Source organism: Eumetopias jubatus, unplaced genomic scaffold (assembly GCF_037043125.1).
Source record: "Eumetopias jubatus isolate StellerSeaLion01/CBP00866 unplaced genomic scaffold, mEumJub1_p1.0 scaffold_1, whole genome shotgun sequence".
Classification (NCBI taxonomy): Eukaryota; Metazoa; Chordata; class Mammalia; order Carnivora; family Otariidae; genus Eumetopias; species Eumetopias jubatus.
Window position 1 is genome coordinate 214,465,727 of NW_028274807.1, and position 26,741 is coordinate 214,492,467.

General features: G+C 48.4%; 1 protein-coding gene across 1 annotated transcript in view; it reads right to left on the reverse strand.

Moving 5' to 3' along the window:
- CATSPERD (catsper channel auxiliary subunit delta) overlaps window positions 1-26,741 on the reverse strand; it is a 46,852-nt gene that overhangs the window by 17,503 nt on the left and 2,608 nt on the right. The window contains exons 3-15 of the mRNA XM_028126018.2: window positions 26,617-26,693; window positions 21,178-21,250; window positions 20,362-20,476; window positions 16,916-16,983; window positions 15,717-15,830; window positions 12,273-12,356; window positions 9,829-9,979; window positions 8,839-8,934; window positions 6,080-6,162; window positions 4,345-4,521; window positions 1,723-1,836; window positions 934-1,023; window positions 76-134 (exon numbers count right to left, since the gene is read on the reverse strand). Of these exons, the coding sequence (XP_027981819.2) occupies window positions 76-134; window positions 934-1,023; window positions 1,723-1,836; window positions 4,345-4,521; window positions 6,080-6,162; window positions 8,839-8,934; window positions 9,829-9,979; window positions 12,273-12,356; window positions 15,717-15,830; window positions 16,916-16,983; window positions 20,362-20,476; window positions 21,178-21,250; window positions 26,617-26,693 (1,301 nt within the window). The remainder of the gene's footprint in view (window positions 1-75; window positions 135-933; window positions 1,024-1,722; window positions 1,837-4,344; window positions 4,522-6,079; window positions 6,163-8,838; window positions 8,935-9,828; window positions 9,980-12,272; window positions 12,357-15,716; window positions 15,831-16,915; window positions 16,984-20,361; window positions 20,477-21,177; window positions 21,251-26,616; window positions 26,694-26,741) is intronic.

Below are 26,741 nucleotides of genomic sequence, written 5' to 3' on the forward strand. Positions count from 1 at the left end.
CCAAACCCTGTTAAGGGAACCCCATAGATAGCCTGGGCCGCCCCCTCCCCCACTCCAGTTTAAGCGACCACATACCTGGAGGTGAAATTGGGGTCGGCTCTGCCCCAGTGGTGCTGCTGCCTCAGGGAGATGTTCTGTGGAGTCAAGAGCAAATGGGCACTGCGATGGTGGGACATCCTGGGGCCACGCACAGTCGCACAGTCAGGGTTCAGGAGAGATGGAGGTAGGACAGGGCCCTGGGAGAAGGAGCCTGAAGACCATCTAGCCCTCTCCTGATTCTAATTGTACCACCAGCGAGAGGCTTCTAGAAGCTCATGGAAATGACCACCCCAAGCTCATGCATTTCCTTGCTGCCTTTGTCTAGGGGACCTATAGTGAGGGGTGACTTTGTTTCCCCTCTTCTTTAGACGGTGGCAAGGACTGGTCCAAAGACTCTGTGGTGGCGGACTGGTGCCTTGCCCCTGTCCTGTGGAAACCTCCCAACCCCACACCAGGCTTCGGGGGTCAAGCGCAAACCGCATAGTGCGACCATGAGCCCTGGCTTGGCCCTATGGATCCCCCAGACTCCTATTTGGCCAAGCCCCTCCTGGTCCCCCTACTTCCCCTCCATTCTGATGCCTCGGTTTACTTAACCACCCGTATTTCCCCAGGGCTGTGTTAGGCTCTCTGCCGTGGCCCCTGTGCTTATCCCCTGTGACACCTTAATGACCTCACTCATTAGGTCTGGGGGACTGCTGCTTGCCTTGCCTGGGGGGAGGGGCAGGGCAATGTCCTCTCCAGGTTCTCCAGCGCCTTATCCCACTGTGTGCAGGGAAGGAAAGGAGGGAGGAAGGTCAGGCTGAGAGGCACCTTAAGGCGGCCGGAGCTGGCTGGGTGCCATCAAGGCTGTCCTTCATCACACGCCCCTGGGGCTGGGGCAGGGGCGCAGCTCACCAGTCTGTGTTTGGTGTTCCCGTCATAAGTGTAGCCGCCCTCATAGATGATGGCCTGCAGGCCCAGCGAGTGGGGGTTGCTCACCATCACCTGGCAGGGGCCGGGGAGGAGAAGCACACACAAATGTTCTGGGCCAGCAGGCACAAAGGGGTGCCACTGGGGGGTCCCATCCACAGGTGACCCCAGTGCACCTTCCCACTGAAAACCGAGCTTGCTCCGCAAAGGCAGGGGACCCTCCAATCCCCAAATGTGCCCAACCTCATCTACCCCCGAGCCCCGTGCCGCAGACAGCTAGAGCTGCAGAGCTGCAGGACCCAGACCCGTCCCCAGTGCATGGCCTGGCATCCCTGGGCAGGCGCTGGTCCCGGCTGGCTGGCTGGACTTCGTCCCATGGCCTTGTATTAACCGGCCCCCCATTTTCCGCTCCATTACTTATAGCCAAGAGTCCAGGCTTGGACACTTGGGTTTCAGGTCTGGGGACACCCCCTGTCTCTCGAGCACCGCCTGCTGCCTGAGGGAAGGCATGAGTCGGGCTCCAGCTGGCCTAAGAGGCAGGGGAGCTTATGGGAAGCACAGGGCAGCCCAGGAGAAGGGAGGAGAATGAGGGGCACAGGCCCCGAGAAAGGAGGCCAGACAGGCAGATGCTCACTGAGGAGCAGGACAGGGTATGTCTATGAAGCATCATAAGCGAGGTCTCCCCCTGGGGGATACCAGGGGGCTCTCAGAGCCTGGGACTCTGGGGAACGCCCCGTCTCAGGAGCACCTGTCAGATGCAGGAGGTGACCTTACCAGTGGGACCGGGGACATGCCTGGCCGCGGTATCATCAGGGCAGTCAGCTCCAATTTGCTGTTCATATCAATGGTGTACATTTTGTTGTCAAATTCTCCTTGCAGAAGTTCTGCCTGGGTAGAAACGCCAAACAAATCCATGAATTAAACCAAGCTCCCGTTCCCAAAGCAGAACGGGCAAGCAGGTGGGAGGCCTTCCGTGGCCTCCCCTAGGGATGGAGCTTTCCAATCTGTCACTCATGTCTTCCCTGCTAGATCCTGCAACCCCAGAAGACCCTCAAGGTCCACGCCATCACCCCATAGCTGGGCCTCCTCTCTCCAGAAGTGCCTTCCCCCACCCACCTGACTTTTACAATTGCTTTCTTGCTATGTGTGCATCCCTAGGTGATGGGACTTAGTCCTGCCCATTTTCAAATGTTGTTCTGTATAAGTCTCCTTCAATCCCCAGGCTCCCTGTCATCCCTTTCTTTTCATTTCTATTCATCTTTGAAGCACCCGGGCCGCTGGACCTGTAGATTCCCAGTCTGGATTTTCCTGGCACAGGTGGGCATGTTCCTCTGTGTGCGGAGTTTCTGGCAGACTGGCGGCTGGATCCATCAGGTTTGGGTTGGATCACACTGGCAAGACTCAACAGATGGTAGATCTTCCATCAGCAGCACCTAAGGCTGGCTGTCGCTCTCTTTGGATGTTGGGGTTGCCACAAGACGACATTCTATCATTTTGTTTCCACACATTTGCCGGGAGAATTTTAAGACACTTCCCCCCTTCTAATTTTCGCTGACCCAGTAGAACAGTTGGAAGGGAAGATGGGATAAATGCTTGCATCTTGCCTTTTACTTACCCCACGTTCAAGGAAACGGATTGGCTTCCGGCCATCCTAAGAAGGTAGTCAATGAGTTGCTTCTTGGAGAAGTGGCTGATTCCGGGTCTGGGGTGGAGAAACGGCCAAGAGATACTGGGACATCCTGCCCTAGCTACGGGACGGTTGATGTGAATCCTGCTCTGCTGCCTGATGGTGCCTGCCAGGTTTCTCCACGCCAAGCGGCTACTCCCCCTTTCCAGACTGTTCCCTATGAGCGCATGACTAAGACCAGTCCACCCTCAGGCAGGGGTTAAACTTCTCCTCCAGGAGGGAGAGTATGTAGGTACATTACTCAAGAGTTCTTCTGAAGGGGTGGGGGGAATGTATCTCCGCTCCCTTTATTTATTCAGTCATTTATTTATATCCCTGTGGACTCATATTATCCAACTAATTGTCCCAGCTTTCACCCATGGTTTTTTTTTTTTGTTTGTTTGTTTGTTTTTGCTTTTTTTTTTTAAGTAGGCTGTACGCCCAATGTGGGGCTTGAACTCACAACCCCAAGATCAAGAGTCACACGCTCTTCCGATTGAGCTGGTGAGGAGCCCCATCGTCCATGGATTTTCGTTATGCTGTGTAGTTGCTGTTTTGGTTTTTGTTTTGTTTTTTTGTTGTTGTTGTTGTTTTTGGTGGGATTTGGGAAAACTATTGTACTACTTCTGTCCAGCAGCTGATCCCCCTTCCCCAGAGTACCCTCAGTCTCCTCTGGCAGACCGGCCCTTTGCACATCCTTGGGCAGACGGCCTGCTGGACTGACCTCACTACTCTTCTAAGGAGTGGACCCTGATTGGCTCATCCCCAGCCATGTGATTGGTGCGGAGTGGGCCCCTCTGAGCCAATGAGATGCAGGAGACACTGGAGCGGGTGGGGATTTCTCTTGGCTTCTGCAGAACTCTGATGAGAGACCCTGTCTCTTGCCTGGGATACCGTGTGAGGCGGCCCGCCTGCAGCTGCCGGCTGGATACCATATGAGAACGCGGGGCTTCCCAGAGGCATCTAGATGGATCTTCAGGATGAAGCATGGAACACCCCCGGCAGGCAGAGTGCAGAGACGGACAGGAGTCGGCTCCTTGCTGGCATGATCTGAGTTACTGAATCAAGCCTCAACCTGAGGTCTTCCCCCTTCAGACCTTTTGGCTGCACGAGCCAACAGCTGCTTTTGCGGCTTAACCCCATTCGATCTGGACTTTGTTACTCGCAAAAAGACGAATCCAAATTGATGCATCCATGTTTCCATATTTCTATAATCCCCCCCTTTGATCAGCCCATGTGTGTGGGGGGGTCAAGGCTGAGCCCCATGGCTTGGTGGAAGCCTTGAGCCCAATCGAATCTCCCTCTCCAGAGCTCTCCAGGTAAGAGTCTATAGAACACTGATGGTTCATCTGACTACTTGAGGAGGGAGCAGTCCTGGCAAGCACATCATTTGCTTTATTCTCTTACAAACCATCATTAAGGGTTGGCTGGCTTCCTTGTTATAAAGAGCGTCTACTAAGGTGATGTATGTTTCTATCTGAAATAAGGGGCATGAAACCCATATAAGGAGAGGGCGCCAGCCTTTGGGGATCAGGGGTGGCTGGTTGCCAGATTTAGTTGTTTATGTGAAATTCAAGTATAACTGCTCGTCCCATATTTTCCCCGGCAGCCCTCCTTGGACCTCTTGGGTGTGGTTGCTGGTGACAAATGCCCCAACTCTGGCTCTGAGAGATTTGTCTTTTTTAGAAAGAGTGCCGGGAACATTGATCCAAACAGTGATGATCACATACTTTGCAAACGTCAACTTGGAGTTGGGGATCCATAAGAACCGCCTGGATGTTCACGGGGCACTTCTGGAAATCGAAAGCTGGAAACACCGAATCGGGGAGTGGGGTCAGTATTTCCACTCTCCCCACATCAGTGAACATCAGGGCTGCCTCTTGGGACCAGAGGTTTTGGCCTGCAAACTGAGAGGAAAGCGATTTCAGAAATCGTTCAGAGTCTTTTTTGAGGACGTCAATTTTACCTTGCACTTCAGGTTTAAAGAAGGTAGACCAAACAAACAAAGTCATCGGTACACTTTGTGGAAAAATCTACTCTTCAGTTTCATTCATTCTTTGGTGAATAATAATGGAAACTCCGTCTTTTCCTCGTCAGAGAGGATAGGCAAGAACTAAGTCTAGACTTATGCACAGGTCCTGGACTGCTCTGGAGAGTTGGGACGAAAGCTACAGCCCCTCACCCAGAAAATGCCCTGGTCGTCAGAATGTCAGGGTGAAGGCTTCGAAGAGACGGTCCTGTTCCTTGTCCTATTCTAATGCCAGGCAGCCTTCGGGAACTACGGTGCCCGCGGCTCGAGCAGCGAAAGCACTGAGGTAGCGAGCAGCACACCTGGGGGACTTTGCTGGCTCAGCTGCTAACAAGTTACGGGGCCTTAGGAAAGAGGGAAACTTGAACTTCAGTTTTTCCTCCCTTGTAAAAGTTGGACGCTATGATCTCCTTCCTGGGGCCTTGTGAGGATGAAACAGAATCGGACAGGCATGATGTATAAGGTAATGTGAAATGACCCCTCCCTCCCACCCCTCCCTACCTCTCCGTGCCTCAGTTTTCCCGTCTGTCCAATGGGGACAATATAAGGCTCTACTTCTTTTTTTTTTTTATTCAGTTTATTTATTTTTAGTAATCTCTATGCCCAGTGTGGGGCTTGAACTCACGACCCTGAGATCAAGAGTCACATGCTCTCTAAGCCAGCCAGGTGCCCCGAAGGTTCCACTTCTTAAGATGATGGTTCCAGTTGGAAAACACTCAGGTAAATGAGTTAACAGTTGGAAAACGCTCAGACCAGCACCTGCCATATTCTGAGTGCTCAGTAGGTTTTAGCTGCTGCTGTCATGATTTTCATAACTAGTAAAATCACTATTACTGTTAATTTTTTCAATATTAATGTTAATTAAATATTAATTAACATTAATATTAAATTATTACTATTGTTGTTAAAATAATCTATTTTAATAAATAGAGTAATTTCTAGCCTTCAGAAAAAGAACCAGAGGGCGCCTGGGTGGCTCAGTTGGTTAAGCGACTGCCTTCGGCTCAGGTCATGATCCCGGAGTCCTGGGATCGGGTCCCGCATCGGGCTCCCTGCTTGGCAGGGAGTCTGCTTCTCCCTCTGACCCTCTCCCCTCTCATGCTCTCTCTCTATCTCATTCTGTCTCTCAAATAAATAAATAAAATCTTTAAAAAAAAAAAAAGAACCAGAAGTTTGAGAACAATGGGACACCTGGGTGGCTCAGTCAGTTAAGTGTCCATCTGGCTCTTGATTTTGGCTCAGGTCATGATCTCAGGGTCGAGGGATCAAGTCCCGCATTGGACTCCGCATTGAGCATGGAGCCTACTTAAGATTCTCTCTCCCTCTCTCTCTCTGCCTCTGCCCACCCCCCCGCTTGTTCTCTTAAAAAAAAAAAAAAGTTTGAGAATACGATTTTGTCATCAATGGGACAATGACACTACTTTGATTTTACCTACTTTGATTAGAGAACTTGATAGGATTCCCAGGCTGCAATAATACAAATTGTTCTCCTGAGTCAAAACTGCCAGTTCATATTCATCTAGGAAAAACCAAACAAGATAGAACAAAATTGAAATGAGGGTTGTTTCAATGGACGAAAATATAAAAAATATAAAAAGTTTACAAAAAATTACCCCAGACTCCATCATATAAGCCAGGGGTCAGCAAACTTCTGTAAAGAATCAGATGGTAAATATCTTCTGCTCTGCTGATCATGTGCTATGTTTTTTTTTTTTTTAAGATTTTATTTATTTATTTGACACAGAGAGAGAGAGCACAAGCAGGCAGAACGTGAGGGAGAAACAGGCTTCTGGCTGAGCAGGGAGCCCAATGTGGGACTCGATCCCAGGACCCTGGGATCACGACCTGAGCCGAAGGCAGACACTTAACAACTGAGCGACCCAGGCGCCCCGATCATGTGCTATGTTTACAAGTGTTTAACTCTGTGAAAGCAGCTAGGGGCAACTTGTAAATGAATGGGCATGATTGTGTTCCAATAAAACTTTATTTACAAAACCAGGTGGTGGGCCACATTTGGCCCTTGGGCCATGGTCTGCTGACCCCTGACTTAGGTAACCCTGGTTAAATATTTTAGGAAACATCTTTTCTGGTAGTGTTGTATTCGTGGTATCATATTCTGGAACCCCCTCAAGTTTTTTAAGAAAAGAGCTTAACTGTTTTCTTTCATGTGTATGAATATACCCGGATGAACTGTAACTGATTAAACCTGTCCTCCACGGATGGACATTGAGGTTGTTTCTGGTCTTTTGCAGACACAAAGTTCCAAGGAACACAGGACACCACCAAAAGGTTTTGTGAAAGGCTCAACTTATTTCCTACATATTTTTATTCTTTAAAAAAAGAAAATCAAGGAAGCTTTCAGAAAAAGTGAGGCTTAAGCTGAAACTTGGGGAAAGCATCTGATGTAGAAATGCGGAGGGGTGTTTGCAGAGCAAGGAGCGAATTAGCCTAGTTTCTCAACCTCGGCTCTACTCAGTTTTGGAGCCCGATCCTTCTTTGTAGTGGGGAGAGGGTGTGTGTGTCCTGTGCCTTATAGGATGCTGAGCAGCCTCTTGGGCCTCCACCCAGTGGATGCCAGTAGCACGCCCCCACAGAAGATGACCGTCTCCTCTGATGTCATCCCCAGACATCACCAAGTGTCCCCAGGTTGAGGAAATGGGGGGTTGCTGTTCAACAGGTCTAGAGTTTGAAAGATGCAGGACGAGTCTGTTCTAGAGCTCAGCTGTGCATCATGCCTGTAGTTAATACTGCCCTGGGCACCTCACGATTTGTTAAGAAGGCAGATCTCCTGTTACGTGTTCTCACCAAAATGGAGTAGAAAATGAGGTGTAGTGGAGGAGGCAGGTGGCAGAGCGACTCACACAGTGACAGGATGCCCCTTATATACAAGCAAACAACCCATCTGGGCGATGCTAGACATTCTCAGCAGATCCATAATTGATCCGCAGTGTGCATCTTGCAACTGACTGTCTTTCACCCCAAATTCCTAACCATGGTTACCTACAGGAAGCCAAAGAGGGGTGTGGGTTTAGGGAGCCGGTCCAAGGGACTTTATTTTTTTTCATTTTCATTATAATTTTTTAAGAGACAGAGAGTGAACAGGGGTGGGGGCTGGGGAGAGATAGAGGGAGAGGGAGAAAGCGCCTCTCAAGCAGGCTCCATGCACAGCACGGAGCCCGAGGCGGGGCTCAGTCTCACGACCCTGAGATCATGACCTGAGACGAAATCAAGAGTCAGACGCTTAAGCAACTAAGCCACCCAGGCGCCCCAAGGGACTTTAACTGTACTTGGAATATTTAAAAAAAAAAAAATTCTTTAAAGGACCATGCACCATTGGTTTAGTTATGAGAGCATTTTATATCATGAATTTCTGTAACTATTTAAAGTTAACTTTAAACAGCTACAGGGACACAGATGGTAGGATGTAATGCGATGATCAGCAAACAGGGGAGATACTGACTTAGCACCCACATGACCCCCCAGCGTGTCCCACTCTTTACCCCCAACTCGGGAGCTGTGTGAGGAGAAATACTAGTCGGGCAAAGCTCATCCTTCAGGGCAGCAGCAGGACAATTGAGTAGCAAAGAAATCCTGAGATGCCATCTGTTATGGGTTGAAATGTGTCCCCTCCAAAAAAGATGTGTTGCAGTTCTAATCCACAGGACCTCAGAAGGTGACTGCATTTGGGATTCAGGTCTTTACAGAGGTGATTAAGTTAAAATGAGGTCATCAGGGTGGGTTCTAATCCAGTACGATGGGTGTCCTTGTAAAAAAGGTGGGGGGGGGGTTGGACACAGCCACGCACAGAGGGAGCGCGGTGTGTAGACACGGGGGGACGACAGCCACCTACAAGCCAGGGAGGCAGGCCTGGGGCAGATCCTTCCCTGGAGCCTAGGCAGGGAGCATGGCCCTGCTGATACCTTGATTCAGAACCATCTGTCGTTCTAAGCCCCCCAGTTTGTGGGCATTTGCTGTAGCGGCCCTAGGAAGCCAACACCCAATCCATATTCTACTTCCTAGTGAAAGGGTACAAAAGTTTATGCCGGGAATTGTTCCCAAATGTGTGACAATCACATTTTGGTTCGGGTTTAGTTTGGTTTTGTTTGGTTTTGGCTAGACTGAATCTAGTGGGTCAGTGGTTAGTAAGCCCCGTAAAAAGCACTTCTAGAAAGCTACCCATAGGTTGGGCACTCACTGGCAGCAACGCTGTGGATGGTGATGTTGGCTTCAGAAATGGAAGAATACAAGGTGTTGGGTCCTTCTTTCACATGGACAGGGTAAACGAGCTGACCTGTGAGACGACAGGGCACAGTCACGAGGAAAGGGACCCCCCCATTGCTGAAACACCGAGTGATCCCCACCGCCCGCCCCAACCCTTGGTGAGGGACTCAAATGATACAAAGTGGAGGAAAACACAGCACCAAGGCGCACCGGCTGTAAAGCATTGTGCAGAAGGCGCTTAGGGTCGAGAAAACCAACGCTGTGTGCCCCGGTGGGACAGGAATGCGGCGCATCAGCTGCAGAGTTCACAAGAAAGGCTGTCTCACACCGGAATGCCTTTGACTCTATGGGTAACACGTGCAAGGAACAAGAGCTTCCGTTCTCGGGTGAGCTCTCCAAATGGACGGGCCAGCCCTGAGCCTTCTCTTGCACTGGGGGGAGGGGAGGGGATCGATGGTGTTCAGGCGGCCTGACAAGTGGGCGTAGTGGGTGGTCTTCCATGACAGGACCCCTTTCCCCTGTGGGGGGCGGGGCTGCCTTCTGCTTCTTGTCTCCTGCAGGCTGGCGGGCATTGCTCGGATCCCTCAGCTAGGCCAGCAGGAGGTGCTGTGCTGTTTTCCCAGTTCTCTCTGGCCAGGGGAAGTCCAAGTGGGCAGCCTCGAGCCATGTCCTGGAGTTGCTGACCTTGGCGCCAAAACAAGGCTTGTGGTTCTTGGAGGGAAGACTTGGGCTCGGCCCTAGGTGACTGGTGGGCGACTTTCGGAACCTGCCCACGTGGCCCCCTCAGGACTCCAGGGGGCAGGACACTGGGGCAGGGTGGGGGGGCGGGGGGAGAGATGCACACGGTCAGCACCGAGAGTGAGAATGGGCTGGAGGCCTCTCCCCTGCTGGAGGCAGGGGAGAGAAAACCCAGCTGTGCTTTCCCCGCCCAGAGGGGGACACCCAGAGCCTGGGCCTGGCTCACCTGAGTTTCTGGAAACCAACAGGCTCTTCTCAAACCAGAAGATTAGAATGCCCTTCTGGCCCGGGGTGATGAGGATGTCCAGGGTCCCATTGTAGTCGAAGGGTAGCCCAAAACTGCTGTTCAGGGGGTGTTCTGAGTAGCCGAACCTAGCCTGAGAGGAAAAGACCACGGAATCTGTGGAAGGCATCACCGGCTCGGCAGTAGCAGGGGTCGGCGTGCTTTGCGGCAGAGACTTCCTTCAAATCTTTTTTTTTTTTTTTTAAAGATTTTATTTATTTATTTGACACAGAGAGAGAGAGAGCGAGAGCAGGAATACAAGCAGGGGGAGTGGGAAAGGGAGAAGCAGGCCTCCCACGGAGCAGGGAGCCCGATGTGGGGCTCGATCCCAGGACCTTGGGATCATGACCTGAGCCGAAGGCAGACGCTTAACGACTGAGCCACCCAGGCGCCCCTCCTTCAAATCTTATTATCTGGGCCAGTGGTTCTCAGCTTGGGGCGACCCTGCCCCGAGGGGACACTGCGTGATGTCCGGGGGGATACGAGGGGCTGTCAGGACTAAGGGTGCTCCCGGCTTGGCCTGGGGGGCCACTGCTCCACACCCCACAGTGCCCAGGATGGCCCTGGACCAACCCTGGACAAAGAGCTCTCCTCCCCCAGTGTGCACAGTGGGAGGCTGAGGAGCCCTGCCCTCTCCTGGGCTGCCAGAGACATAGCGCTCAGGGCAGGATGGATGGCGCTGGACCCCTGCAGCTGCCACCTCCAGGACACCGGGTGGGGGGGGGTTTGGGGTGGGGGGGTGCAGGCCCATCTGCACAATGTGCTGAGCCTGAGAGTGCACATCGCAGCCCCCAGCCCAGGCCCACTGTGTAATACACCGGCTGCGTCTTGTCCCCTGTCCTGGGGGCCCGAGCTGTGGGTGGCAGAGTAGCCAACTAAGGCAACGCGCCAACCTGAAGGAGGGCAGCCTTGAACCGCTCCCAGGTGAGGCCAGGGAAAGCCGTGAGCCCGGGCTGTCCCTCCAGGCAACAGTACAGCAGCTGGGTCAGGCCTGGGGCTTGGCTCCCTGCAGAGGGAGCCCCAAGCCAAAGACTCCAGCAGTTTCAGGCACTCGGGGGGCCGGGAGCAGAAAAGCACTGAGTACTGAGTACTGAACAGAGAAACGTGCCCTGCAGGTTTCCTCCTCCGTAAGAAGGCTGTGACTGAGGCAGCTCACTGGACATAGACTAGGAATGCAAACTTGCAGGGAGCGAGCCCCAGAGCCTGCAGTGCATCTGCCCCCCGCCCCCGAGTGTGGATACCCGCCAGCCAAAGCCTGTGGGATTGCAGGTGGGCAGCCTGAGAAACTGTGCATAGGTGGTAACCCTGGACTCTGTGGTTATGAGGGCACTCTGGGCAGGGACGGGACCCAGCTCATGGCCAGAGGGTGTGGGCTTCAGCCACGGACGTCAGCCCAACCTCCCGAAGCTTCCTGACAGCGGGGCTCCCCTGAACTCCAGAGCTGCACATCCCACCTACCCAGGGTGCAATACTGTACTTAATCTTTTCCTGCCTTAATATTTTTTCTTCAAATGCAGTTTACATGGACTGACTCCTCTTTTTTTTCTTTTTTAAAGATTTTATTTATTTGACAGAGAAAGATACAGCGAGAGAGGAAACACAAGCAGGGGGAGTGGGAGAGGGAGAAGCAGGCTTCCCGCGGAGCAGGGAGCCCGATGCGGGGCTCGATCCCAGGACCCTGGGATCATGACCTGAGCCGAAGGCAGACGCTTAACAACTGAGCCACCCAGGCGCCCCAGACTGACTCCTCTTCTTAACTTAGTCTTATTCTAGATGATATCTGTGAGATCACAGGTGTCATGTACTGATTTTCTGAATACCCATGAAAATAATCATTAACAAAGAGTTCAACCTGAAGCATTTAAAACAATCTTGTGCATTGTCAGCAATACATACTTTGTATTTTATCCCTAGTGTTCAGCACAGTGCTAAGTACCTCCTAGACACTACTTAAATATTGCCAAGTGCATGACTGAATGAACAAATGAAAGGGGGAGGAGGGTGGTGGTGTGTGAGTGGGTAGATGGGTGCATGGATGAATAGTTAGGTGAACAGATGGGTGAATGGCTGAGTACGTAGCTGCACAGGTGGGTGGGTGAATGGGTGGATAAGTAGGTGGATGGATGGATGGATAGATGGACGGATGGATAAGTAGGTTGGACAGGTGGGTGGATGGATGGATGGATGGTTGGATGGTTGGATGGATGGTTGGATGGATGGTTGGATGGATGGACAGATGGATAGTTAAGTAGATGGACACATGGATGAACAGGTGAATGAAAAGCTAGATGGATTTCAGATACGAAAATCCAAGTGTGTGTCTTAACAAAAACCTGGCTTGGGGCAAAGGTCATTTAAGTCTTTCTTCTCAGTCCAAAGTTACTCACCTTTCCCTGATCAATGAGAAGCACCCCAACCTGTGACAAGGAGTGAAAGTAGAAGATCCCACCCAAAGATCCGACTAGTTCTGCCTATAAAACAAACAAATATCACATATGAATAAATCATTAACGCATTTGATTTTAACTCCAGATTACCTCATAAGCTAAAATGAAGGAAAGTCTTTTTGTTACGATCTATTTCCCCTCTATGGAAATGTAGCATGTAGGACAGAACCTTGAATGGGGAGAGAGAGACAGCCAGAGAGGGAACACAAGCAGGGGGAACAGGAGAGGGAGAAGCAGGCTTCCCGCGGAGCAGGGAGCCCGATGTGGGGCTCGATCCCAGGACCCCAGGATGACGACCCAAGCCGGAAGCAGATGCTTAACGACTGAGCCACCCAGGCGCCCTGGGAGTTTTCTATTATAAACAGCACCATGGACTGAATTGTGTCTCCCCCAAAATTCGTATGTTAAGATCCTAACTCCATCTTAGTCCATGTTGGCTGTATCACAGAATATGCCACAGACAAGTAGCTTATAAGCAACAGAGGTTTACTGCTCACAGTTGTGGAGGCTGGAAATCTGAGATCAAGGTCCCAGCATGGTCAAGTGAGGGCCCACTTCCAGGTTACAGTCTTCTGTGTTCTCACATGGGAGGAGGCTAGCAAGCTCTCTGTGGCCTCCTCTTTTAGAAGCGCTCTGATCCCATTCACAGGGACTCCACCCTTATGATCTAAACACTCCCAAAGGCCTCACCTCCTAATACAATCACATCAGGCATTAGAATGGCAATATAGAAATTTGGGGGGGGGCATTCAAACTAGCACCCCTGATGAGATGGATGGTCCTTGGAGGTGGGGCCTTTGGGAGCTAAGTAGGTTTAGATGAGGTCCCGAGAGTGGGGCCCCGATGATGGTGTTAGTGTCTTTATAAGAAGAGACACCAGAGCACCTGGTCAAGAATTCATATTGGGAGGGGCACCTGGGTGGCTCCGTTGGTTAAGCGTCTGCCTTCGGTTCAGGTCATGATCTCGGGGTCCGGCTCAGTGGGGAGTCTGCTTCTCCCTCTCCCTTTGTCCCTCCCCCTGCTCATGCTCTCTCTCTCTCTCAAATAAATTAAATCTTTAAAAAAAGAGATAGAGACACCAAGCATTCTCTCTTCATGCGAGAACACAGTAAGAAGGTGGCCCTCTGTGAGCCAGGAAGAGAGCCCTCACCAGGAGCTGAATCAGCCAGCATCTGGATCTTGGATTTTCCAGCCTCCAGAACTGTGAGAAATAAATGTCTGCTGTTTAAGTCACCCAGTCTGTGATGTCTGTTATGGTGACCCAAGGTGACCAAGACTCACAGTCAACCCATCCCAAATGGCAGAGGTTGCTGGACTTTCCAGCCCTTCATCTCCCCACCAGACACCCCAACTCCTCCCCTGCTGGCAGAACTCCAAGGAAATGAATCACAACTGCTCAGGTACATCAGCCTTCTGGCCTCGAAAACAATAACCACACACACACACACACACACACACACACACAGGCACACCCACAGAGCAGAAAGACTATTGTATTAATAATTGATGTCTGAGTGAGGAGACATCAAAAAGAAGAGTAAACTTCATATAGAAGGGAGGAGTGCATTTTTAGTTGTGCTTAGGATGGTTGTATTGTATTGGGTGGAATGATGACCTTGTCAGTGTCTTTATTTGGAGACTAAGGATGGTTGAAGGAGATGCATAGGGGTGCCAAGTTGACAAGGGGTGAACTTGTGTTGGTTCATTTTATGTGTCAGCCAGACTGAGCTAAGGAACGCGCAGGTAGCAGGTAAAACATCATTTCTGGGTGTGTCTGTGAAGGTGACCCTGGAAGAGATTCACATTTAATTTAGTCGACCTGATAAAGATCACTCTCACCGGTGTGGGCGGGCATCACCCAATCCGTTGGGGGCCCGCGTAGAACAAAGAGGAGGAGGAAAAGGGAATTTGTTCTCTCTTCTTGAGCTGGGATGTCCTGTCCATCTTCTGCCCTCAAACTTCAGACTTCCTGGTTCTCCAGCTCACAGATGGTAGATGGTGGGGCTTCCCTGCCCCACTAAGCATGTGAGCTGATTCCTATTATCTACCTACCTATCAGGTTTTTTAGCGATGATCATTTTCAACTGAGCACACATGTTAAGTCCTTCTAGGCCTAATTTTGGACGTAAATATGTCATCAGTTAGGTTCTAGGCTCCCTTGGGCCTCCCGGGCAGGGCAGAGAAACCCCATTCAGGACCCGGTCAGAGCTCGAGAGCAGAGTGGACTCCCTGCCTTGCTTTGCACATACTTCCCGAGCGTCCGGGGGAGGAGCCACTCTCTGGGTCAGCACGAAGCCTCCTTGTGCCACCCAAGCATCCTGTCCCACTTCAGCTGTTCGGATCTTCAGCTCTGCCAGGCTGTGTGGTAAAGGCTCTGCACCGCTCTGTGCCTTCAGCCATGTATCCGTGTCCTGGAGCCGCCCTGTGCTTGATGGTGCAAAAACGACAGAAAGGACCGTCACATCGGTGGAAGAGGGAAGCCGGAGGTCTGAAATCAAGGTGTTGGCAGTGCTGGTTCCCCTGAGGAAGAAACCTCGCCATCTCTCTCTTCCAGTGTCTGGTGGTTGCCAGGAATCCTCGGCTTCTCCTGGCTTGCAGATGCATCCCTGCAATGTGGCCTGCATCTTCACATGGCCTCCTTCTCTGTGTGCATCTCTCCATGTCCTCTTAGAAGGACAACAGGCATGGGATTGAGGACCCACCCCTGATTCAGTATGATCTCATCTTAAATCATTAAATTTGCAAAGATCCGATTTCCAAGTAAGGTTACGTTCTGCGGTTCTGGATGAATGTAATTTGCGGAGGGTGGGAACTGACCCACGAGAGTTCTTTCCTCTGTATAACTGGGATGAGGATGGTACCTGATGGTACCGATCTTTGGGCGGGCCTGGGGTTAAGTGCAGACTTCACTGTGGCACCAGGTTTATTTACATAAGTACTCCTGAAACCATCCAATGACCTAACACCTTTTGAAACCTTTCTTAACTTCCTAATCTTCCCAGCCAGCTCCTTTGACCGGGAATTTTCCCTACTCTCCCAGCCCATCAGACTTTTTTTTTTTTTTTAAGATTTATTTATTTACTTATTTGAGAGAGAGAGAATGAGAGAGAGAAAGCACATGAGAGGGGGGAGGGTCAGAGGGAGAAGTAGACTCCCTGCTGAGCAGGGAGCCCGATGCGGGACTCGATCCCGGGACTCCAGGATCATGACCTGAGCCGAAGGCAGTCGCCCAACCAACTGAGCCACCCAGGTGCCCAGCCCATCAGACTCTTAAAAAGAGAAAAGCCCTTGTTCACCCAGCGATTGTTAATTACTACCACCATGCAGGACATAAATATATATTTATTATTTTTCTTGTTCACTTTTTTACCAAATTAAACATACCTGTCTTTCATAGGCAAACTTCTGAAATCTGTATCCCTGGGTGTTTGAGAAATAGACATTGGTCTGAGAGATCTGATCTCCATGCAAATAAGCAAAAACTGAATTACTTATATCCTGGAAGAACACAAACACATAAAACAGTCTCTTTAAAAGGAGACAGAGGGTTAGAGGGGTTGGGGAAATGTTCTCTAAGGGTACAAGCTTGCAACGGGTAGATAAGTAAGTTCTAGAGATCTAGTACACAGCATAGTGATTACAGACAAGACTGTATTATACCACAAAAAAGAAATGATGATCATGTGATGGAGGTATTAGTTAATGCTATGGTGGTCATCTATTTATAACATGTAAATGTATCAAATCAACACATTGTACACCTTAAATTTATACACTGTTGTATCTCAATTGAAAAAAGGAGACAGATGTGCCCGTAATCACACTCCTGGGCATTTATCCCAGAGATGAAAACTTATGTGTAAACACAAATGAATGTTTATAGAAGCTTTACTCATAATAACCAAAAAGTGGAAACAACCAGTATTATTCGATGACAAAGGGGAATGTATTAGATACACACAACCAGTGGGAGGTGTCTCCAGAGCATTCTGCAGAGAAAAGCTAACCCCCAGAGTTTCATGTTGTAGGATCCCATGTATACAACATTCTTGAAATGATGAGATTATAGAGATGGAGAACAGATTTAGTGTCCGCCAGGGGTTAGGGACCGCAGGGCAGGGATGTATGGAGGGAGAGCTTTGGGGTGATGGAACAGTCCAGTATTTCAAAGGCAGAAGTCCTCCTGTGACTTCACATATGTGATAAATGGCACAGAATTAGACACACACGTTATTTCCATGTCAGCTTCCCGGCTTTAGTTTTTTATTATAGTTATGTAAGGTGGAACCATTGGCGGGACCATTGGTGAGGGGGGCGTGGGACTTCCTGCAGGGTCTATAATCATTTCAAAACAACAAGTTTAAAAAAGGAAGGTAGATGGATATATTCCTAGTGTGTCAGCCAGGTGATCCCATATCTCAGGTCCTCTTCTGAACCCTGGGGAAGGGATCCTGCCCAGGTCCTTCATGGAACCCGATGCCCCAGCCCTCACGGATTACTCTGTCCATATTTTCATTCACAATGATCTATGTTCAAAACAGAGTAAGAAAAAAAAAATGACAGGCTCCACATCATATACTCACCACGCAAAAGGGATGTCCACTATAACAACAGTTGTCACCAGAAACATGTGAAACAGGGTGTTCTATACCTAAGAGGACAAGATCATTTTAAAAAACATGAGCTTCCAGGGCGCCTGGCCGGCTCAGTCGGTGAAGCCTGCGACTCTTGATCTTGGGGTTGTGAGTTCAAGCCCCACGTTGGGTGTGGAGCCTACTTAAAATAAATAAATAAATAAATAAACCACAAGCTCCCTAAATTTCAGGGGAAGGGGTAGAGCAGGGTTTCTCAACCTTAACACTACTGACATTTTGGGGCCAATGGTTCTCGGTTGTGGGGCGGTCCTGCACGGTTTCGCAGCACCGCTCTCTGCTGACTCGACACGCCAGTGGCACCCTCCCCCAGTCTTAACAACTAAAACGATCTCCAGACATTGCCAAGAGGGGCATACCTGTCACAACTGAGAACCACTGGTTTCGCAGGAACTCTTAGGACCCTGCCAAAATTGCAGGAAGGGCCCCTTTCTCTTAGGGAGGCCTTCTTTGATTCTATTACAAGAGCAGAAGCCTCAGCTCCAAAGAAAATATACACGCGGCCAACAAAGACAGGAAAAGGTGCTCTCAGCATCACTGATCATCAGAGAAATGCAAAGCAAAACCACAGTGAGGTGGCACTCAGGTATTAGGATGGCTATTATCAAAGAATCAGACATCCAGTGTTGGCAAGGATGGGGAGCAACTGGGAGCCTCGTGCATTGCTGGTGGGGATGTAAATGGGTGTGTGTGGTGTGGCAAACAGGATGACATTTCCTCAAGAAATTGAAAATAGAGATCTGGCAATCCCACTTCTGGATCTCTACCCAAAAGAACCGGAAGCAGAGACTCAAGGCAGGATTATTCACATTAACTAAGACATGGAAGCAATCCAGGTGTCCACTGACAAATGATGAATGGATGGGCAAAAATGTCCTGTAGACACACAGTGGAATATTATTTGGCCTTAAAAAGGAAGGGCATTCTGACACCTCCCGCAACAAGGATGGACCTTGAAGACATTGTGCTCAGTGAGAGGAGCCAGACCCAGAAGGACACATCCTGCAGGACCCCGCTCCCAGGAGGTCCCCAGAGGAGTCCCGTCCATAGAGACAGAAGGTAGATGGTGGGAGCGGGGCTGGGGATTCAGCCCTTTGGATGCTATTAAAGAAAGTGATGGAGAGAAGAGAAAGAATAGAGACAGGACTGAATTATGCTACGAGGAGCACTTACGGTTCCTCAGTATGTTAAAACATGGAGTTTCCAGATGACCCAGCAATTCTACTCCTAGGTTAGGTTACCCCAAGAGAACTGAAAACCTATGTCCACATACAAACTCATGCGGGAATGTGCACAAAAGCAATATTGCACAATGGCTAAAAGGATGAAACGAGCCAAGTGTCCAGCAGCTAATGAATGGACAAAAGTGGTTCATCCATACAGGGGAATATTATTCAGCCTTAAAAAGGAGCGAGCCGCTGACACACGCTAAAATGGGGAGGAAGCTCGAAAACACAACGCTCAGGGAGAGAAGCCAGACACAAAAAAGCCAGTGTGTGATTCCACGTGTGTGAAATGTCCAGAACAGGCATGTCCACAGAGACAGGAAGTGGGTGTGTGGCTGTCAGGGCCTGGGGAGGGGGTGGGGAGTGACTGCTGATGGGGACAGTCTTTCTTCTTGGGGTGATGGAATGTTCCAGAACTAGACAGTGGTGATGGTTGCACAATATTGGGAATGTACCAAATGCCACTGAATTGTACATTTTAAAATGTTAAAATGGTCAGTTTTATGTGACTTTTATGCTCCCTTCCCCCCACCCCAAAAAGGAGAAAGAGGCATGAAATGTGAGAGAGAAAAGAAGTGATGCAGAAAGTCAGGAGGGGGATAACCAGGCAGCAAAGCAAGAGCCAGCTCATGGGTGAATTTTGGAGGGAGTGAGACGAAGGGAGCAAAAGCAGAGAGGGCTATGTGACAATTTGGCTGCGGGCAGTAAGTTCTGCAAGGAATGGATGGAGGCAGCTGGGTGTTTGGTTTGGATGTGACAGCTGATGACATGGCCCCCAGGCTGGTCAGAGCAGCTTGGGGCTTGTTACTACAGTCCCTGACAGTAGCCCTGGGACTTGGCTCCACCTGGGTTAGGTACATTCTTTACCCACACCCCCCACCCCACCAAGCATCATTCACTCTGCATTGCCCGGTCACCTTGTTGTTGGGGGTCAAATCCCAACACTGTAATGAGAAGTCAGACAGAGGCCAAACCAAGGTGTGGCTCTTCTGCTGTGCTTCCCTGTCCCTCCCAGGAGGCTGCCAGCCCCTCTCCAGCCAGGGCTCAGCAAGCACCTGGCAGACACCACACTGGCTGGGCAAGGTTCCCTCTCGTGGGGTCCACAGTCTTTCGCCAAAACTAATATAAGTAAAAGAATAACGAACTGCAAGATGGTGATCTACCAACGCTTGTGACTCTTGACCGAGGAGATTTTTGACTCCCAGTGAGCATCCAGTGGATGATGTCTGGGGACATTTGTGGTGTCAGGATGGGGAGAGGGGAGGGGCGCTCCTGGCAGGAGGTGGGAGGGGCCAGGGATGCTGCTCCAAATCCCCACAGTGCCCAGGGCGGCCCCCCCACAGAGAATGACCTGGCCCTAAATGTCAGCAGTGCTAGGGTTGAAAAACCTTGAACTGACCCCTTTTCTTTTCTCTTTTCTCTTCTGTTCTTTTCTTTTGTTAAAAAATTTTTTTAAAACATTTTATTTAGGAGAGAGAGAGAGCAGGAGGGTAGAGAGGAGCAGAGGGAGAGGGAGAAGTAGACTCCACGCTGAGCAGGGAACCCAATGCAGGGCCCGATCCCACCTCCTGAGATCATGACCCGAGCCAAAATCAAGAGTCAAATGCCCAACTGTCTGAACCACCGAGGTGCCCCAAACTGACACCTTTCTCATCACAATGGGTCCCTGGCCATCCTTTTCTTAAGAATGGCATCTCCCTTGTCTTCATTCTTGACCTCATCCCCTTGCCTCCTCCGTGAGCGTTCTCTTCTTTCTCTCTCTTCAAACAGCTTACCTTCTCTCTGTTCCCTGTCCCTAAGGGGCAGGAGGTGGGACTGAATATTCCCATCACCCAGCCTTGTCACCGAGCATGTATGTGCATTCTTGGCCCTCCTTGATCCTCGCTGACATCCACTCCAATGCAATTCCCGCTGACGTCCCTCATTTCTCCAATCGTATCAGAGCAGGTTTTTGTGGTTTGTAACTACAATCCCTGACAGAAACACTAGGTTCCCACCGTACAATTTTCATTTGAATTTTAAAGGACAAGGTAGTGTCTAGGCGCTGACATCCAAGGAGCAGCTTTGTTTGTATTTCCAAAATTAATAAACCTGTGCTTGGATGTTGGCAGATTGCAAACAAAATTTTAAAAAAATACAAAACACGTATACCTATAGATGCGTTCCAGGAATTGGCTTCATAATCATAAATGTAGATTTTTTGATTCACTACTAACAGCAATACTGAGTCAGCGATATGTGCCGATGTTACTTCTGGTGTGCCAACCTAAAAATAACGACACAGGATATCAGGAAGTGCATCCTTCTGGACTATTAGGAAAATAAGATGTCTAGATGCACATTTAAGAAACATGTATGCCAGCAAGAGTTGTTTGGTTCCTAGGTGTTGGGAACTGAATATTCTGGGCTCAGCTGGGACTGAAACTGAGAGCTTGGAGTTGGTGTTTGGTGCCCTCGGATACCTCCTTCCTCCTTATCAAAACTTTCTCCGAAGATAAAGCCTAAAGTGTAAATTATGAACGATGAACATAAATGATAAATGTGTTGCTTATAAGAGAAACATTGGCATTTTAATAGATGGCAAAGCCTTCTTTAGTATAGGACCCAGTGGTAGAATTTCTCAAGATAGTTACTCAGAGGGCAAAGGTTTTTCTGTTTTGGTTTAGGACAATTTAGGGAGGCCCTGAAATTAGTGCATATAATCTATCTATTCATAATACACAAACAGTTATAAGGAGCACTTCCAACAATTCTGCTTCAGAAAAAACAGCCTATATTAGTAGTAAGGGCAGAATAAATCAACCCTTCTTCTGGCTTAGAAATTATTCTCAGTATCTTTAAGAGGTACATTGTAATACAAGCTCCCAAACTAACAAAAACAGACTAGTGTGATATTTCCAAACTGTATCTTCCCCCTGAGTGCTACTTATGTTGAGAATCCTTCAGATGGTTCAGTAAAATGACTACCTTCATTGATGCAGGGATGGAAAGTGGAAGGAGACTACTTTTGAAATTATCTCTCGTGAAAAAAATTTGCCTTCTGAAATAGACAATAAAAAAGTTAAATTAGGAAAATTTCACACAAAAAAGAAAAAAAGATAATGCCAGACACTCTAAAATGTTCTATTCAAACAAAATTCCTTTTTTAACAAATTTTATTTTACAGAGAGAGGTGTGTGTGAGCAGGGGGGAGGGGCAGAGGGAGAGAGAGAATCCCAAGCAGACTTCCCACTGAGCACAGAGCCAGACATGGGGCTCGATCTTACGACCCCAAGATCACAACCTGAGCTGAAATCAAGAATCAGATGCCCAGCTGACTGAGTCACCCAGGTGCCCCCCTTTTTAAAAACAAGGTTTAGGTTTAGGTTTTATCTATCTATCTATCTATCTATCATCTATCATCTATCTATCTATCTATCTATCTATCTATCTATCTATCTATCTATCATCTTTGCATGAGTAAACCTCTATAGATTGGGTATTTGACTTCTTGAAATAACATTTTAAAAGTGTGAGCATGTCAAATATAAAACTATATAAAATGTACATTAAGCAATAGCTTGTCTTACTCAGGATGAACTTCAGCTTTGTCATTTATATAGTTCTAATCTCACTAAAGTAAAAGGTTTCAGACCAGGAATGTGTATGCATGAAAGAAACATTGTTTCCTCAGGCAGGAAACTTTTAAGAAGTGGAAGGCCATCCATGAACATGGTATATTGCTTCCTTATCCAGATCTTTTTTCTTCTGCCTCCTCCAAGAGACTTTGATGGTTTTAGACAGAAAGGAAATGCTGAGTTAATTCTTATGTGTTTTAAAGTTTTATTGTTATTAAGATTGATATTTTTCATAACTGCCTTTCCTGAGTGTTCATGGCTAGTTTACAAGAGAGGAGTTGATGTTTTCAATGTCTGTGTTGTATTTGGCCCTCTTGCTGCACTCAGTTATTAATTCTAGTAGCTGATACTCGGATTGGCAAGTGTCTCTTTCTTTCCAATAAGTTTTACATTTCATGTCTTTCTCTTGTCACATTGCATTGGCTGGGACCTCCAATACAAAGTTGAATTAGAGTGATACAATTCTCTGTTTTTACCTTTATATTGTCTCTTTTACAGGATTAAATACTTTCAGCAAGTATTCAGTTGACATCAAAACCAATAAAACATTGAAGGAGAAAGGATCACTGAAGCATCAACTGTAGAATATTCTTTTAGTTGTTTATTTTGGGGTTTTGTTTCTCTCTCTCTTTTTTTAAGTAGGCACCATGCCCAGCATGGAGTCCAATGTGGGACTTGAACTCATAACCCTGAGATCAAAACCTGAGCTGAAATCGAGAGTCAGATGCTTAATGGACTGAGCCAGTCAGGCGCCCTTGGGTTTTGTTTCTGTTTTAGACTCTGTCATTGAGGTGAGTTTTCTTTTCTTTTCTCTTCTTTTCTTTTTAAAGAGAGAGAGTGAGCAAACACATGTGCATATAAGTGGGGGGGGGGGCAGGGGTTGGTGGGTAGGAGGGGCAAAGGGAGAGGAAGAGAGAGAATCCCAAGCAGGCTTCATGCCCAGCAGGGAGCCCAATGCAGGGCTTCATCTCATGACCCTGATATATGACCTGAGCCAAAATCAAAAGTCAGGTGCTTAACCAACTAAGCCACCCAGGTGCCCCTGAGGTGAGTATTCTAAACAAAAGTTTTCTGAACTACTATAAGGTTTTCACCTATTTTGACCTTTTTTTTTTTTTTAACAAACTCTATTCATTCATGCATTTGGCACACATTTATTGGATACTAGGCTCTGGGAACATAAAGATGACCAAACATTGTTTCTACCTACAAGACCTTCTTTAGTTCACTAGGGAAAAAAATACAAAGAAACAAGTTTGGGATTGAAATAAATATACAGTGGCTCACTTTTTCAGGAACCCTAGCTATTAGAAACCTAGTTAAGAATCCAGAAGTAACAACACACTTAAGAACATGCAAAATCAACACTACTGTTCACAGGCTAAAGGTCAAATACCTTATGAATATGCTTTTCTTCAAATTTTATGTGATCTGGTTTTAGACACAACTTGAAAACAGTAAATTAGAGGGGCACCTGGGTGACTCAGTTGGTTAAGCACCTGACTCTTGGTTTCGACTCAGGTCAGGATCTCAGAGTTGTGAGATCGAGCCCTGCATCTCGCTCTGTGCTTCTCTCTCAAATAAATAAATAAAATCTTTTTAAAAAAAGTTTAAAACAGTAAATTAAAAAGTAGGGGAGTCTCATGCCAGTCTTGCAAAAGACTGGCATGTGGACAACAAAATATGATGTCTGTAAACAAGGGAAAGAAACCAGGAAACATGTTTAAATTAGATATATCATGACGTTATAGCACAAGGTAACAGCCAGCTCCAAAGGCAGTGGCTGTTGGCATCAGCCAGGCCGACGCTCCTACTCAGAAAACTTGACTGGCTACCTATATCCTAAAGGATCACGGGCAAGACTTCTTAACTGGCCTACAGGGTGCTCCATGATCTGAGTTCTACCTGTCTCCCTACCCTAGGGCTTCTTGCCCTCAGCTCTATTGACCTTCCCTACACAGTCACCCTGATGGACTGAAATCCTACCTGGGCTTCAACTAGTCCCTGATGCCCCTTCCTCCATGCAGCCTTCCTTGATTGGCCCCAAGACCCCTCCTCCTCTGAGCCACTAGTTTCCATGTACTACTCTCCTAATCCTATCTCCCTCCAATGCTGCTTCCCTGGTCTCCCCCTGGACAGCTTCAGCCCCTCACTCGTGTCCTTCTGCTGTCTCACCTCTCTGCTTCCTGTTTGGCACCCAACAATCAATGATCCTTAAAATAGAAGTCAGATTGTGTCACTCCCCTGCTTAATCTCTGGTGGCTTTCCACTGAAATCCAAATTTGTCACCACACCTTACAAAGCCCCGTGTGATCTGATACTGCTGACATCTCCCTTTACTCCTTCCCCTCACTCATTGTCCTTGAGCTGTTCCTCCAAAGATCAAGCAAGGCCCTGCCTCGGGGCCTTTGCACATGCTGTCCCTGCCGCCTGGAATGCTCTTCCCCCTGACTGCAAGAGGAAAGGACGCTCTAGGGAGAGGTTCCAGGTGGGACAAAGGTCTCAGGAAGCATATGCACCAGCAACATAAACAAATTATAATTTTAGTTTAACTGCCAAGAAATGGGATCATTGTGTCGGAGAATGTGTGTTGAACATTTTGACAGATTCTGCCAAACTGTCCAAACCCAGTTAGCCTCATCCACGTTTGCCCTCATCCTTGCCAACACTACAGGCAAAAAGTGACATTTTCATCATTGTATTAAGCATTAGAATGTCTCGTTGCCTGAAGCTATTGGAATCAGACCCTCTCTGACTCCAGTGTGTTCTGGGCATCAGGATATCATTTAAGCATGTTATGCTCTAAGCTAGGGGGCTGGCAAACTTCCTCTGTAAAAGGACAGAGAGGAAGTATTTTAGGGGCCACAATGGCCTCTGTCTTGACCACTCAACTCTGCTCTTGTAGCACAAAAGCCCCCACAGAGAGTAAAACTACTACGGACATAGAGATTTGAATTTCACATTTCACATGTCATAAGATACGGTTCTACTTTTGATTTTTTTCAATCATATAAAAATGTAAAGACTATTCTTAACTCGCCAGCCATACGAAATCAGGTGGCAGGGCTGACTCTGGCCTGAAAGGCCATTGTTTGTGACTCCTGCTCTAAAGCAGATGTGACGAGGGAAACATTCTGCCCCTGAGCTGTCCGACACGCTTGCCATTAGCTCCACTGAGTGCTTGAAATATGCTCAGTTTGCGTGGATTCTGCACTGTATTTAATTAATTTAAATTTTTAATTTTTTGAATTCAGTAAAACACAATGTATTTCACAATTTGTGATAAAATATACATAAAATATGCCATTATGATCATTTTTAATGTCCAGTTCAGTGGCATGACACACACTCACCCTGTCCTGCAGCCACCCCCACCCTCCGTCTCCAGAACTTTCCATCTCCTCAAACTGAGACTGTCCCCATGAAGCACGGACTCCCTACCCCCTGCCCCAGGCCCACCCTCTCCTGTCTCTGTGGATGGGACTCCTCTGGGCACCTCCAGGAGTGGGGTCCTACGGGATGTGTCCTTCTGGGTCTCGCTTATTTCATTGAGCCTAACGTCCCCCCAGTTCATCCACATTGTAGCAGGTGCCGGAATGTCCTGGCTTCTGGAGAGAGTGACACAAACCTTGGACCTCTGTGTCCTTGCTTTCTCTCCCGTCTGTCCCACGGCTTCATTGGTTGCTTCCTCACCCAAGTGCTCTGCCTTCTCTGTGACGTCCCTCCCTTCCTCCTTGGCTCCTGCCTTCCTTAGCTTCTTTGTCTCCTATGTTCCAATTTCTCTTTCTCTTCTCCCACCTGCTCTGTAAAATCAAGATTCACCAGAACCTCTGGCTGATGACCATGGGATCCTTGGGTGATGGCCTGCGGCCAGAACTACCACTGACATGTAGATGACCTTCTGTTCCCATCTCTGGCCTCATGTGTCCTCGATGTCTTGCAAGCAGCAAGTCATCCCATGCTGCCAACTCTCTCCCCCACCCCGTTCCTTACACCAGAAACTTGGGGGCCACCTTAAACTGCTTGCTCACCTCCATTCTCCACACCCCAGGAGAACTGATAAGTCCTGCTGAGTCCCCTCCTGCTCCTTTATTACAGCCTTGCGTTCTGTTTAGGCTTTAGCATGTTGTTGTTTTGGGTTTTCTTTTTTGGGGGGGCTGGGCTCTTGAAATCCTCCTGAACACAAATTGTGTAGCCCCCAATCCTCCACCGCCCTTAGGAGGAGGAGTAAACATTTCAGTATGGTGTACACATCTGGTTTTCTAACCTTGCACCCTGATGACCCCAAGTGCACGCTGAGCAGTGTTCCCATTTCTTCGAATGTGCCCCCCTCCGTGATGATTAATTATATCCAGGATCTGTGACAGGTGGTACCATACCATACTGTAATTCTTTTATTTGCTGGTTTCTTCATTTCTCTTCCTCTGACTCCCACCCTGACTATGAACTCCCTACAGGCCAGCAACCAGCAACACAGGGCAGGGCCATCTTCCTTAATGTTTGTTGAATGGATGAATGAGGGCAAATCTAACATGTTAATAAAAAGGAAGGTAACAGGGGCGCCTGGGTGGCTCAGTTGTTAAGAGTCTGCCTTTGGCTCAGGTCATGATCCCAGGATCCTGGGATCGAGCCCCGCATCAGGCTCCCTGCTCAGTGCAGAGCCTGCTTCTCCCTCTCACACTCCCCCTGCCTGTGTTCCCTCTCTCGCTGTGTCTCTGTCAAATAAATGGATAAAATCTTAAAAAAAAAGAAAAAAAGGAAGATAACAGTATATAAAATGGTCACTTACCCTAGATACAGGGCTATGTTTTTCTTGCAAGGATGTTTAATCAAGTGTGCTCTCGTAGATGAAAAATACAGTTGGTCCTAGAGAGATAGTCAAATCTTAATAATAACGAACAGCTGAGAAAAACA